At 55.3% G+C, this 13,985-nt stretch overlaps 5 protein-coding genes across 5 annotated transcripts; 2 read left to right on the top strand and 3 right to left on the bottom strand.

Moving 5' to 3' along the window:
• Window positions 1-1,093: 1,093 nt before the first annotated feature.
• On the top strand, window positions 1,094-1,688 carry ASPACDRAFT_43392 (hydrophobin family protein; the record flags this gene model as incomplete). Its single annotated transcript, XM_020201245.1, has 3 exons — window positions 1,094-1,439; window positions 1,489-1,577; window positions 1,632-1,688. The coding sequence occupies 3 exons, from the start codon at window positions 1,094-1,096 to the stop codon at window positions 1,686-1,688; spliced, it is 492 nt and encodes a 163-aa protein (XP_020056100.1).
• A 1,666-nt stretch (window positions 1,689-3,354) lies between these two features.
• Window positions 3,355-4,887, bottom strand: ASPACDRAFT_60593 (uncharacterized protein; the record flags this gene model as incomplete). Its single annotated transcript, XM_020203574.1, has 1 exon — window positions 3,355-4,887. The coding sequence occupies one exon, from the start codon at window positions 4,885-4,887 to the stop codon at window positions 3,355-3,357; it is 1,533 nt and encodes a 510-aa protein (XP_020056099.1).
• A 1,013-nt stretch (window positions 4,888-5,900) lies between these two features.
• On the bottom strand, window positions 5,901-7,310 carry ASPACDRAFT_78706 (NAD(P)H-dependent flavin oxidoreductase). The gene is made up of 4 exons (XM_020205245.1): window positions 7,157-7,310; window positions 7,024-7,106; window positions 6,222-6,950; window positions 5,901-6,147 (listed from the first exon to the last, which is right to left on the bottom strand). Exons 1-4 carry the CDS (start codon window positions 7,197-7,199, stop codon window positions 6,004-6,006), a joined length of 999 nt encoding a protein of 332 aa, XP_020056098.1. The 5' UTR covers window positions 7,200-7,310; the 3' UTR covers window positions 5,901-6,003.
• Window positions 7,311-8,114: 804 nt separating this feature from the next.
• trm61 (tRNA 1-methyladenosine methyltransferase subunit GCD14) lies at window positions 8,115-9,770 on the top strand (the record flags this gene model as incomplete). Its single annotated transcript, XM_020203573.1, has 1 exon — window positions 8,115-9,770. One exon carries the CDS (start codon window positions 8,115-8,117, stop codon window positions 9,768-9,770), a length of 1,656 nt encoding a protein of 551 aa, XP_020056097.1.
• Window positions 9,771-10,381: 611 nt separating this feature from the next.
• Window positions 10,382-13,186, bottom strand: ASPACDRAFT_52382 (UBA/TS-N domain protein; the record flags this gene model as incomplete). The annotated part of the gene is made up of 2 exons (XM_020202610.1): window positions 10,382-10,483; window positions 10,547-13,186. The coding sequence occupies 2 exons, from the start codon at window positions 13,184-13,186 to the stop codon at window positions 10,382-10,384; spliced, it is 2,742 nt and encodes a 913-aa protein (XP_020056096.1).
• Between the last annotated feature and the right edge of the window lie 799 nt (window positions 13,187-13,985).

Here is a 13,985-nt window from a genome sequence, read left to right as displayed (position 1 = left end):
CGGGCACGGGCAAGAAATTCCGCGAACAGAGTTTACTTTGTCCTTGCACGCGGAAATTAGGTAGCAACTAGTCATCTTGTGCCCCTTGCGCTTTCCCACCGCTACAGAGCCCCCCTCTCTCTGCGCCCACATGGAAATGAAGCTCCGGGTATGTGTTTGGGAACAACAAGGAGGAAAGGGATTGATTGACAGACCCTCGATCTTTGATCCACACCCCCCTCCCCCTTGCAGCTCGAAGCATGCTATTGCATATGCCCTGCAACCTTACTCGAGGGTCGACACCAGCCCAACAATGCTTGCCACGCCACCCGCATACCGCACGAGCGTCGTCGGAGTCAGGCGTGAGGGCGACGAAAAGGGACGACTGGGGCCGTAGGGCTTGTGGCAAGGGCATGCGACAAGGAACGGTGGTGGAAAGTGGCTGACTTCGGGTCCTTGAGGCATTGTTTGGAGTTCAGGTCTGGGTGGTTGCTGGTGAGCTAATGAGGCGGGCATGAATCTTGACAAAGGGAAATGCATAAGCATGCACCTTCAAACGTGTGCTGGCAAGAGATTGTATGATGATCGACTTGAATGGGTAGGAGGAATGAGACATTAGCCTCGCTGCAATGTACCCCAGTTATCCTGCAAAGGCGCCGAGTCTGAGCTGGAAAGCATCGCGGCAGTACCGAATGGCTGCAAGCAAGCAACCAGAGGCGAGGGCTTGGGCAGATCCATACCGTCTGCTGGAGCGGAGGGAGCTCTTGGCCCAGGGAGTGGGGACCGAGCCAAGTATGGATCCTCAGGAACGAGGACGGCGAACACGTCCTTGCATTCTGCATTCCACAAGGGGCATGCTGAGGATGTTGAATAGGATGCTGCTGTGCAAGACACCGGCTTGTTAGGCTCGACAGTGTATGGACTTGGAGCTCGAGGGCCTCCACGAAAGTCTATATAAGGGTGGTGGAAGTTGCCCTCCAGTCGATTCTTTTCATCATCACACAATCACTCTCTTGAGCATTCTCTCCCTCCAGTCTCTTACAGACCTACCGTTCTTTATACATACAATTCATCCGAGTTCACTCTCTCGTTCAAATCCAACCCCACAGTCACAATGAAGTTCACCATCTCCGCCGCTGTTCTGGCTCTCGCTGCCACCGTCGCTGCCATGCCCAGCAAGCCCGAAGCCAACGGCAACCTTGGTGTCGGCAACGGCAACGGCAACAAGGGCAACAGCGATGTCCGCTTCCCCGTTCCTGACGACGTGACCGTCAAGCAGGCCTCCGCCAAGTGTGGTGACCAGGCTCAGCTGTCTTGCTGCAACAAGGCCACCTACGCCGGTGACACCACCACCATTGACGACGGTATCCTCGCTGGTACCCTCGGTAACCTCCTTGGTACTGGTTCCGGCTCTGAGGGTCTCGGTCTCTTCGACCAGTGCTCCAAGCTCGATCTCCCGAGTATGTTTCCCTTGAATGTCTGCATCCGAGCCTCACTAACAACGCGCAGTCGCCCTCCTTGGCCTCAATGTCCAGGATCTTGTCAACCAGCAGTGCAAGCAGAACATCGCCTGTTGCCAGGGCTCCCCCTCGGACGCCGTAAGTGTCTTCTGCCGTTCTTCAGCTCAGATCAGTTGCTAACCTCTCTGACAGAGCGACTCCCTCATCGGCGTTGCCCTGCCCTGCATTGCCCTCGGCTCTATCTTGTAAGCGGGTTCAGTCTTTGCTTATGGTCACTATTCGTCAAGCCCTTCGGGGTCATGGATCGGGGCTAGGAAAACAGGTCGCCCTGCGATTCTCCGGTTTTGGAGGATTGTGGTTCTATTCCTGTTTGAGCAGATGATGTACCATTAATTGTGCGCCTGTGGCACTCTCGGAGAAAGAAGATTCGTGTTTTTTGCTTTTTGGAACTATGATCTGATCATTAGTTGTGCATTTCCCGGTGCACCAGCGCTGGTGTCGTGGCATATAGCTTCAATGCATTAGACTTGCTTTACCTGACTTTTTCCACTTGTTCGCCGTAGCTGGTAGTTTCCCATGCCATTTGCGCACATTGGATTAATATGACATTCTCCTCTGCAATTTTTATCACTATCTAACTTCCACCTCTACCCTCCTCATAACTCCCTCTGGTTGATCTCATTCCCACCTACGCTCACTGAAGCTCACCCTCACCCATTGACTTAAATTGACATAAAGTAACCACACAAACTGAGCGGACACTCTACTAGGTAGAATGGCAAGCTTTCCCCCGACGAATTATCATCAACCACCGAACTAAATTTCCCTACCTTCAAGCCACCATTCACAGCAGAGCCCTACCCACAATGCACGCACCGCCTCCCCATGTACCACCAAGCCAAATCACATAGCATCCTAACATCAGTAGCAGTAGTACCTCACCCGCTCCTCTACACAGAATCACACCAACAACAACAACCCACGCTCTTATTCTGTGTGCATGCCCCCAGAGGAAGAAAGCTTGTCCACTGCCTTTCTTTTCAGGATCCCTCTCACTTAACCTTTCCCACAAAACCTGCATGCACCCTGCCTGCATAGACTTCGATCTGGTTGAATCAGCAAGGCTCTCGGGGCTTATCAAGGGCCGGCTGGTATCAATCATACTGGCAGCGGTAGGCACAGCCGAACCCGCAGGTCAGCCCTATCCTACTGAAACTCTTATCGGAAGTCGATCGTAAAGTAGACAGACAGTAGGCAGTGCATTGCGAGGTAGTCGTGTTCCATTGTATTTGTGCAGGACCGCAGCTCAAAACATAGTACACTTTGAAAGAAGGTGTCTTGATTCAAGGACTTGATAATCCCGAGCTACCTGCGTGGATATCAATAAAGGTGTTATACAAAAAAAGATAGATGATGATGATGATGATTAGACTCCAAGCTCCTGCCATCTCCGCGCTGTTCTTCTTCTTCGATCTCACTCTTCCGCCTCATTTCAGTTCATTCCATCTTCAGACTAGAGGAAGCTAGGTGTAGTAGTTGATACGGTAGTTATTCCCACCCCGAAAACTCCCGTAACTATCACAGAAATAGAACCCTAGAAGGAACACCCCAAACCCGATCAACAGATAACCATTGACCCCGTAACTAATCAACACACAAACACACACACAGAAAGAAAGTAGACACAGATGACACAATCACCTCGAAGAAAGTAAATACACCGTAGAAGAGAAGACAAAACCCAAAAGTGATACAGGGGGGGGAATTACTTAGGTTACATTCATTCCCAGGAAGGAAAAGTCCTCAGAAGCTGATCAAAGCCCTCAAGAAAGAAGCGACCAATCCCCCCGAGATAGACCATAGACACCAACAAAAGATAACCCGAACCCCTGCACCGGTACCCCGAACTCCGTGGCTAGCAAAAAAGAGTCTGTGCATTTTTTTGGAGATGAGACTGACGACGGGGAGGGGAGGGAGGGTTGGTGGTGGGCGTTGTCGTCACGCCTGAGTTGTTGTTGTTGTTATTATTGTTGTTGTTGTTACCACCGCCCGGACGGAAGGAGGAGGTTAGAGGAAAGAGGACGGTGCCCATTCGGCGTTGTTTCTTGGTGGGACTTGGGCTTGGGGTGGTGCGGTAGATTACCCTTGGGGGTGAGATTTGCTCTTGGAAGCTGCTGTGTCGGGGCTTGCGTTGCGGGGTCTGCGGGAGGGGGCGTTGTTGGAGGAGTTGTTTGGGGGATTTCGGGGGAGGCGTGGGCGGTGGTGGGGAGGGGAGCTTGGTTTTTCTGGTTGGCGTTGTGGGTGGTGCTGCGTTTGGAGGTGCTGCTGCTGATCGAGATGGTGAGGTTGTGGTGGTGGTGGCTGTGGTGGAGTATACCGAGGAGGACGATTCATCGACGACGGCGTTGGTGGAGGAGCGGAAGGGCGACCTCTGAGTGAGAGGTAGTTTGAGGTTCGAGAACTTCGGGGCCGCGGCGACGGCTGCTGCGGTGGATTGAAGAAGACTGAAAAGCTCGATCATTGACTTGCGTTGACTGAGTCGCCAGGTTGAGGAGCGTTTCTTGTCATCTTCATCCTCCTCCTCTTCCTGAACCGTCGGTTTCAGAACCGCACTCTTCCTCGCAGCCTGTCTCAACGGCCGGACCTTAACGCCGACGACCTCCCCCTCCACATCCTCCGGAATATCGTCAATCATCCGGCTCTTGATCTCAGGAAGCTTCAGCGCGCCCCCGGTAGAAGAGTGAACCTCCATACTCGCCGGCCGGGGCCGTCGATCAGCCGCTGGAATTTGGGGGACCCGACGGCTCGCCAGCTCCAGATCAAGATCATCTTTACTTTTTGGAGTCCCAGCGCCAGCGCGCGATGGCGGCCGTGAAGGCGGGACCACCTCCATGGCAATGACCTTCTGCACCAGCGGCGGACTACTACCACCACTCGACTGTTCCACATCCGTCTCCTCATCCGACAGCAACGACAACATAGTCGCATTCCCATTCTCGGACGCGCTCTCCTTGCCCGCCAGGAAATCCTCCCTCTCCTGGTCCCCTGCCTCGTCATCCTTCTCCAGAATCGGACCATCGTCCGGCCCCAGCGTCGAGCATTCCGAGTCCGCACAGCTGACCAGGCGAATGGACTTCGTGTGCGTCAGCGTTGTTGTTGTTGCTGTTGTCGCGGCTTGTTGTGGTTTCTCGGGGAAGCTCGACAGCTCGGTGTACCCTTCAGTGTCTCGGTTATGAAGTTCTTTCTCGGTGGTTCCCTGTTGCTGCTGGTGCTGGTGCTGCTCCTCAAACTCGGGGATTCCCGCGCAGGACCACGAGGTATGGTGATCACGTTGGCGGCGCGAGCGTCGCAGCTTGCGCACCTGGATGCAGGGCAGGAGGAGCGTGGAGAGAACCCCCATGTTTCGGGGTCGACGCATGAGGTCGGAATTCACGCTTGATCTTGTCATGATTATTCTGAGGTGGGGGATTGTTGCTGTTGAAATATTCCTCCGTGGTTTTCGTCGGGCTCTGGTCACTTGCCACCGACCCGCTAGGACTTGTTGTTTCAACGCTGATTTTGGGTTTACCCTTTCTTTCTTTTGTGGTCGTTGTCGGGGAGATTGATACTTCCGGGACAGGGAGGGAGGGGAGGCGATACAGTTCCAAACTCGCCCCTTTGTCTTGAGGTCATAGGAGGATTTATTGAGTTGGGTTAGATTACTGGACGCTGGGGGGTTTGAAGGTTAGGATAACTCTTGCATTGACCCCCATATGAGGGGTGTGATTGCGATAGGCGAGATACAGATCTCTTCGAGTAGAGTGTGCCCCTGCTGCAAATGTTGGTAAGGTAGTGATAGCATCGCGATGCCACTATACGTGAAGGCTAGTTCGCCAGGTCTCAGATACCGAAGAGGCTTCATTGCGAGTAGACGATCAATCCCTAGAAGCTTCTAGTCAGCGAACCGGACATAGAACAAAGTATCAAACAACGTCTAGTCTAGACCTTGACTGAATAGCTGCAAGGAGGGTAAGTCTAGAATAAGATCATGATAGCCGTCCAGTATCCCGAGTGGTGATCCAGGGCAGCTGCTTTGTAACCTCGTTACCCGGTATACCCGCCAGCAGCTCTGCAGTTCTTCTGTGCTAGATTAGCGTTTTCCACGACCATACAATGATGCTGATGCGGAGTACAGTAGACTGGCGATCGCAATTCTCCGGCGTATTGGGAGGGGCATGTAAGGAGAGGGCCCGGCTGCATCACCGCGGGGTATGCAGCATGTGTTGATCAAGGAGAACGTTTTGGCATCATCGTGCTATTTCTGACTAGTCGCAGGGTGATGGGCGAGGGCGAGACACTTTGTTTCGTTCAACGTCACCCCTTCCTCCAATATCCCTTGACAGAGCGCATCGCTCTGCAAGGGTGAGCACGCCTGTGTATACATGACGGGAAACACAGACTAAACCGCAGAAAAAAAAACGGAGATGATGTCTAATTCCTTGCATAAAGACCTAAACGTAATACATGTCCCGCGTGTACTGTAGTACCCTCTCAATCCGACCAGTCAGCAATCAGGTTGGCTCTTCTACAGCTTGCTCTGTGCCGTTGCTGTGTGCAACGACCTCACCCGATCCAACGCCTGGACGGCCTCCTTCTCGATTCGCTCGAGAAGCTCAGCACATGTCGGGATGTCATGGATCATGCCGATGACTTGACCGGCAGTCCATACCTAAGATAAAGTTAGCCGGAGGCCAGGAGATTCCGAAGACCGCAAGGAGAGAGGGTGGCAGAGGAACAACATACACCAAAATCGACATCACCCGTCAAGAACACCTCACGACCCCGTTTGCCACTCACGAAGGGGGCAATCTCGCTGAATTCGCCCGTCTTGCTTTCCCGTTCCACCTTCAGAGCCTCTTTGGAGACCTTATTCCCAAACAGACGGGTCGTGTTCGTCCAGCGGCGCATCACCAACGCCGTGTCCGTCTCATCCGCCTTGACAATCGCCTCTTTCACATTCTTATGAATGGGTGCCTCGACCGTGCACATGAACCGGGTTCCCATGTTGATGCCCTCCGCTCCGAGGGCCATCGCCGCCGCCAGCCCCTGTCCGTCGGCGAAACCCCCGGAGGCGATGAACGGCACCTTGAGCTCCTGGCGCGCTCGGCTGAGGAGGATGAAGTTGGTGATGTCATTCTCGCCGACGTGGCCCGCACACTCGAATCCGTCGATCGACAAGAAGTCGACGCCCAGCTTGATGGCGGACTTGGCGTGGCGGATCGTCGTGCACTTGTGCAGGACGATGATGTTGGCTTTCTTGAGCTGCTGGATCACAGGGCCCGGGTTGTTTCCGGCTGTCTCGACGATCTTGATTCCCTCATCGATGATCACCTGGGCGTAGGCCGCGTAGTCGGGAGGCACGAGGGCGGGGAGCAGGGTTAGGTTGACTCCGAAGGGGTTCTTGGTCATGGCACGACATTTGCGAATTTCCTTGCGGAGGTCTTCCGGGGTGGGTTGTGTGAGGGCAGTGAGCTGAATAGGTTCTCCATGGGTTAGTCTTTTCTTGGTTTCGTATTCTGATTTTGAGGCGATTGCGGATACGTACAATCCCCAAACCGCCTGCGTTGCTGACTGCCGCCGCGAGCTCAGCGTATCCGACCCATTGCATACCTCCCTGGACAACAGGGACTTGAAATAATCAGCAGGCGAGCCAGACAGTCTGTTGATTCTGGACGCACCTTTAATGCCTAGTTTCCTGGTAAGAAGGGTGTTGAAAGGCATGTTGACGGCCGACTGATTCCACCGGCTAAAGTGTTATGGGAAAAATGCTGCGATAGATTCAGATGAAGCGATAAAGCACCGAGTAAGAACTGTAACCAAAAGTCTCTATCTTCTTCTAAGGAGATCCGAAGTTTAACGGTCGAATAGCTGGGGATAGTCTGGGGAAGGCTGCGTTAAGACGTTGGAGACCCCTTGTGGGGAAGAGCAAAGTTGCCGAGGTTCAGCGCCCCGAGGTTAGTGATCAGTAATAGAAAGAGGCGACATGCCTAGCCAAAGGCCAGTGAGCAAGGATGCATGACCAATTTTGAATTGATTAGCATAAACGGTGCAAGCTAAGCCAGACCTTCTTGACCCCGGACGTTCTTGGTATGTTGTTTCTAGTTCCTGAGCCCAGTATTCATCATGTTATCGACCCTCTCGGGGGATTTTGAAGCATGTGATGGACGAGCTCATCAGATGATGGATATGAATCTCCGAGATCACAGCCCCTCCACTTTGGAGCAGTTTCTCGAAATTCAGAGATAAAGAGGTAGTACTGAGTCCATAGATTTCAAGATATGAACAAATATATAACCCATTATCCAGAGCCTCTGAACTATAGGAACGTTCTTGATAGCGAAACTTGACCAAGTAGAAACAGCCGACAGACGAAGGGAACCAATCAGCGCCGTCTCCTTTGCAACCCTCACCGCCTTCGGACCAGCAGCCCTAAGCCCTAAACTGGGCTCCCAATCGAGACTAAAGCGGAGGATCTTCAGCAAGTGACGCCGCCGTCGCAAAAGAAAGTTGAAGAAGTTGAAGAAGGTCGAAAGAAGCCTTGAAGCCCTCAATTCGGCGACGGGGACACTTCCATCGCATCCCAAGGTCAATCCTCGCTCCTACGCGGCGGTCACTCACATATTCAGCCCATCAAAAATGGCCTCACCATTTCTCACCCCGGGCTCCCACTCGCAGCTCAACCAGCTTGCCCTCCTCCACCTCCGCCGCGACCAAGCCATTCCGACCGTCCTCCAGCTCCACGACGAAGACAACGCCGGCTACAAGGAAGGGAAAGTGACGACGACGCGCTTCGGCTCCTTTCCGCACACGACCCTCACCGGCCAACCATGGGGCTCGCAGATCATCGCCTCGAAAGTCGACACGGGCTCGCGCCGCGGCCGCGGCCCGCAGAAGAAGAACCGGCAGCTGAAGCGCAAAGCGGACGAACTCACCAACACTGACTCGGCGGAGGGGGCCAACGACAGCCCATCCGCCTCGCCGCAGGCCGCCGTCGCCGCGGCCAGTGGATTCCTGCATCTCGTCTACCCGACCCCGGAGCTGTGGACCATGTCCCTGCCGCACCGCACCCAGGTCGTCTACACCCCGGACTACAGCTACATCCTGCACCGGCTACGCGCACGACCGGGCAGCTCGATTATCGAGGCCGGCGCGGGCAGTGGCTCGTTCACGCACGCGGCCGTCCGAGCGGTCTTCAACGGATACCCCACAACCCCAACAACAGACGACACGACAGCACCCCCCTCATCCTCCTCCTCCTCCTCCTCCACCACCTCCTCACCAACCAACAAGAAACGCCTCGGTCAAGTCTCCAGTTTCGAATTCCACGAACAGCGCGTCGGCAAGGTCCGGCAAGAGCTCAAGGAACACGGCCTGGAAGGGTTGGTGCACGTCACGCACCGGGACGTCTACCAGGACGGGTTCCTCGTCGGGGACGCGGAGACGGGGACCTCGCCCAAGGCCAACGCGGTATTCCTGGATCTGCCAGCGCCCTGGCTCGCGCTGAAGCACCTTGTGCGCCACCCGGCCTCGGGCGCGGAGTCGCCGCTGGACCCGACGTCGCCGGTCTACCTGTGCACATTCTCCCCCTGCCTGGAGCAGGTGCAACGGACCGTGAGCGTGCTGCGGCAGCTGTCGTGGCTGGACATCTCCATGGTCGAGGTCAACAACCACCGGATCGACGTGAAGCGCGAGAAGGTCGGCCTGGAGTACGAGAAGGTGCGCGGCGCCGTCGTCTTCCCCAAATCCGTCGACGAGGCCGTCGCCAAGATGCGCCACGTCGAAGAACACTCCCGCAAGTATCGCGAGTTGCAGCAGCAGCAGGAGGATGAGGATGACCTTATGAATAGCACCACCGCCGCCAATACCCCTCTGCCGGCGTCCTCGGGTGCAGCAGCTGCCGCTGCTGTTTCTCAGAAGGAGGAACAGGCTGCGCCCTCCTCCTCCTCCTCCTCCTCCTCCTCCTCTAGCAACATCCCGCTGTACAAACAAGGCCGTCTCGTCCATCGCACCGAAGACAACCTGAAGACCCACACCTCCTACCTGGTCTTCGCCGTCCTGCCGCGCGAGTGGACTGAGGAAGACGAGCAGAAATGCCGCGACAAGTGGCCCCCGCACCGCGTCGATCAGCCCATGCAAACAGACAAGCCTAAGGGAAGGAAGCAGCTCAAGCGCGAGCAACTGCAGCGGGAGGAAGCCGAGGAACAGCAGCAGCAGCAGCAACAACAGAAGCAGCAGCAGGAGGAGGTAGTAGCAGGAGGGGAAAAGCCGGCCGATGCCTCTGAAGAAGCTTAGTTAGTTTTTCCTTATCAACAAAAAAAGCTTAGGGCCTATCTCGCCAGACGCAATGTAATACTGCCCTGTCCTCCAAACCCACCTGGCATGTTTACGTAGTGGTTGATGTACACGATACCCCATACCAATAGGATAGGTATACCAAGCTTGGCCAGCCATGTCGCAAGAATAACGGAGGTGGAAAGTATGTGCTCGGGTTTCTGCGTGGCGATTGATGGATTCAAGAAGGTCTACAATGTGCAACTCATCTCATCTTCATGCCGTCAGAGAAAATTCACGCACGAGGGGGTGGATGCCCAATAGCCCCCCCCACCTCCCACCCCCCTTTCTAGTTTCTATCTATGTACAAGAAAAATAAAATGCTAAAATGGGGAAGATATTTCATGGGGCTTCGTTTTTCGCGTACGTCGTCAGCAGCCATCAGAGTACAACGAGAAAAGAACGGGAGAATATGAAAATTGTGTATGTGGAAAAACATCATGGACGAGATCGCTTAGCCCCCAAGCAAGGGATCTGGGAAAGGGTCTGAGGCCGGGCTGACAAGGAGAAGAGGTAATCATGGGGAATCGGAGGGAAACTGATGGGCGAAAATCGAGGTTTCGTATTTCATTTTACAGGTTGTTTTCTTTCTTGAACTTGTCCCAAGCATCGTTTAGGGCGCCGAAGACTGCACCGGCGATCATCCGCTGCTCGGTCGTGGCATCTGTGGGGATCTGGATCAAGAGTCAGTTGCTGAAAGACGATCATGAGCATGAACATATCAGGTTGTTACCCACCTTATCGGGATGCACTTTGGCAATGCCCTTCATGTACTGGATCTTGACCCTGTTGGGCATGATGAGCTCGGACATGTTGACCTTCTTCCAGCCGGCCTCGGGCCAGAGCACGCTATCCAGACTGCCCAGCAAGGCCCGGAGGTTGTCTTGCTTCCCGCCCTTCCACGCCGCCAATTTGGCATCGACGCTCTCCGACAGGGCGAATTTCTCCTCGTCGGCGCGCTCGGCCGCCTGGTTGGCGGCTCGCAAGCGAGTGACGGCTTCTGATGAGGCGCCAGATGAGCTTTGCAGATCGGCCAGAGCAGATGCTGCTTTCTTCGGCGCAGGAGCAGGTGGGCGTCGAGCAGGCGCGGCGGGCTTGGCGGCGGGCTTGCTGATTCCGGCGGCCTTTTCGCAGCGATTGCGACCTTGGATACTCGTGCTGCCCCCGTGTCCACTTTCCACCGCGAGCTTCCAGGTCTGTGCGGCCTCGGTCCATCTCTCTAGCTGTTCCAACGCCTCGGCCTTGCGCATTAACGCCTTGCCGAAGAAGTCCTTCATCGGCTTGGCGGCCTCGCCATTACAGAGGTCAATGCTCTCGCCTTCGCCCTTCATTGGGCCAATCAACTCCAGCATGGTGTCCGCGTCTCCGATTGCCACCTTGGGCTCACCAACCTTCAGAGCCGTCATGGCGCGATTGCTGCGGATAAGGATGGTAATGGGATGTTTATCTGGCAAAGGTGTCAGAGCTGCGGAGAAGGCTTCGTGTGCGGCACCATAGTCGCCCCGCTTGTAAGCATCCGCGGCGATTTCGCGTTGACGATGGGTCGAAGAAAGTGCTTGTGGCGACACGGGAGGAATTGATCGTGCCGGAGCCTTGGGTCGGGTGGGCAGAGGTTTGGATGGTGTGGAGGTACGCGAGGGTTGAGCGGGCGAAGGTGGGGGTTTCGGCTTCGGCGCTGAAGCTGAGGCTGAAGCTGGAACTGGAGCTGCGGAATCAAACAGGTCGACTTGCGGCTCCGGGGCAGGAGACTGAGCGACAGGGCGCTTTCTTCTTGCCGGGCTAACGTAAGCTTGCGCCGATTGCTCCTCCACGGCAGACTTTGTCAAACGGGATCTGGGATCCCTCATTTCACTCCTCGATGTCTGCCGCATGAACGCAGGCTGTTGTACCGGCCGATCCCTTGGTGGAGACGGCTGTCGCCTGACGTTGGTGCTGGCAGTGCGAGGCCCAGGCCCATCGTTGGACCGTGCAGGGTTTCGTGATGAACGAACTGGGCCGCCTGACTCGAGCAATAATGCTTCATCGGTCATGTTTTCAGACCGTACCTGGGGCTGCGTAGAAGTTCGCGAACGATCTTCTCGAGGACGACTATCAGAAGGTTCGCCATGAGCATGAGCGGGTGTCTCCCTCATCCATCGCGGCTGGCTGGGATCATGATCCACATTAAAATCTTGGACCACCTGCTGCAGTTTTTTGTTACCCGTCTTCCACAGAGAGTTCGCTGTCTTCAGCAGATTATTTCCAAATGCGGCTGCGATTTGAGACGGGTCCTTTTCCGCGGACATTGGCGAGCGGTTGTTGCTCCGGGATCGCTCTTGTTGCATCCACGAGGGCACATCGCGGCTAGGTCTTTCATTCCGTTCTCTGCTTCTCTCGGGATGAGCGGAGGCGCGATCACCCCCGGATGGCCTACTCCTGGATTTCTGACGGGATTCTTCATGCGCCTGAGTGAGAAGCAAGCCAACAGCCGCCTGAACATCGGTACCGGATGACGTCATGCGCAGGGCCTGGCTGGCTTTATCCGCAGGGAATCCCATATCAACAAGCTCCGCGATGGCGTGGTCAATCCCACTTGTAGGTTTCGGGGAGGGAGCATGATGCTCGGTCTCCAGGGGTGTAGGTGGTTTGGCGGGAGGCTCTGGCCGAGGAAGCTCAGATACTGGCTTACCCAACAAACCGAGGAAATCGTCATCATCGTTGGCAGCTTGGGACTGCTGCGATGGTTGCGCGGGCTTAGGTTTCAACTGGTTGAGGCCAAATGGATCATCGTCGTCGTCGGGGAAAGCCATACTGCTGTCTCCGTGCAGGGGTGCGCCTGCTCCGTTATGGCTAGCCTGAGAATAGCCCGCTCCGACCGGCGGCGCAGGGCTTGCACCAGGTACAGGAAAATGCGTCGAGGCATCGACGGGTGCGGATGCATTGAAGGCGGCAAGTATATCATCTTCATCGGCAGAGGCTGCGCTTTGCTGTCCCGTGGCAGTGGCAGGCACCGAGGCTGCCGGGGTTCCCCCTCGCTCAAGACTGTCCCAGAACTGGCTGTTCTGTCCCCCATATTGATTTTCGAACCGGGATCTCTTCTCCGCCTCCTTTCTGGCCCTGTCCGCTTCCAGCTGCTTTTGTTGTTCGAGGAGCGAGAGATTCTTGTTCGCGCTAGCTGCATTGAAGGAGACCAGGTTTGCAAAGCTATCTTTATCCGGGGTTGCGGACTTTGACGGCGGATTGGAGGGGCCGGAGGATGCAGATAACGGCGTGGATCGGCCAGATAGTTCATTGCGCCGGACATTCTGGAATAAAGAACCCGAGCCCATGGGGGGAGGCTTCCGGGCGTCATTGTTGGACGAGGTAGACGCCCAGTTGAGACCGCTTAAGTCATCCATTGTGATCGGGTGTGAGGAATCAGTGGGCTTGGGCCTAGACGTTTGGAATTAGGATCGGAGAAGTAATTCGCAGGTGAGGGTGAACCCACCATGAACGTAGTATACCATGCGGGGGCGGTTCGAGTTGAATGAATCGGCAATGAGGCGAGCTCGTGGATCTGAGCCGCAATCTAAGGTCACAGTTAGTTCAAAGAAAGAGTGTCAGGTTCTGCGTCCGAATTCAGAGTCAGAAAAGTAGGTAGAGTAGTCCGACGGCCTTATCCGCGGCTGTCGCCAGCTTCCCCTGGCGGTTGGAGGGCTGCGATCGTCACCGTGGCTGACGTGGCTGACGTGGCTGACACGATGTGGCTGTGTGCTCATTTCCACGTGACTATGAGTCCGGCCTCTGTAGCCGCTTACTAACCCATCGACGACATCGGGTTTCGAGTCTAGCTTAGAGACCCTTTTGGCTAGATCGGGCTTTACAGGGATTATTGACTGTCTCGGAAGTTTCTGCTAGATTGGAAAGCTCCCAACTGGTGGAAACGAGAGTAGAAGAGACATCAGGTCTTTTACAAGTAAGATCGTGTCCAACGCATTGGACGAGAATCTGAGCTTCCATTTGGACTCATACTCATACTACTGTACATAGGCAGAGTGTCCGAATTAGTGTGCTATGCAGCAGATTGATGATACGTGCAAGAGACAGACGAGGACTTCCACCGCTTTGATCACGATTACAGAGTCACAGACACCGCCGGAGAAGACTTGACCAGGGATTCCGGCCCTGACCCTTGGGAGCGGCAGGCGAAGCCCATCT

The sequence above is a fragment of the Aspergillus aculeatus genome (assembly GCF_001890905.1).
Source record: "Aspergillus aculeatus ATCC 16872 unplaced genomic scaffold ASPACscaffold_8, whole genome shotgun sequence".
Lineage (NCBI taxonomy): Eukaryota > Fungi > Ascomycota > Eurotiomycetes > Eurotiales > Aspergillaceae > Aspergillus > Aspergillus aculeatus.
This window is presented reverse-complemented; position numbering and strand designations above follow the sequence as displayed.

Bases quoted from the DNA above. Each gene is read 5' to 3' on its own strand.
- ASPACDRAFT_78706 (XM_020205245.1), bottom strand. From the start codon at position 7,199: ATGCCTTTCAACACCCTTCTTACCAGGAAACTAGGCATTAAAG. The intron at 7,107-7,156 runs GTGCGTCCAGAA...GATTATTTCAAG, and splicing joins CAGGAAACTAGGCATTAAAG to TCCCTGTTGTCCAGGGAGGT. The intron at 6,148-6,221 runs GTATGTTGTTCC...ACTTTATCTTAG, and splicing joins CGGGTGATGTCGATTTTGGT to GTATGGACTGCCGGTCAAGT.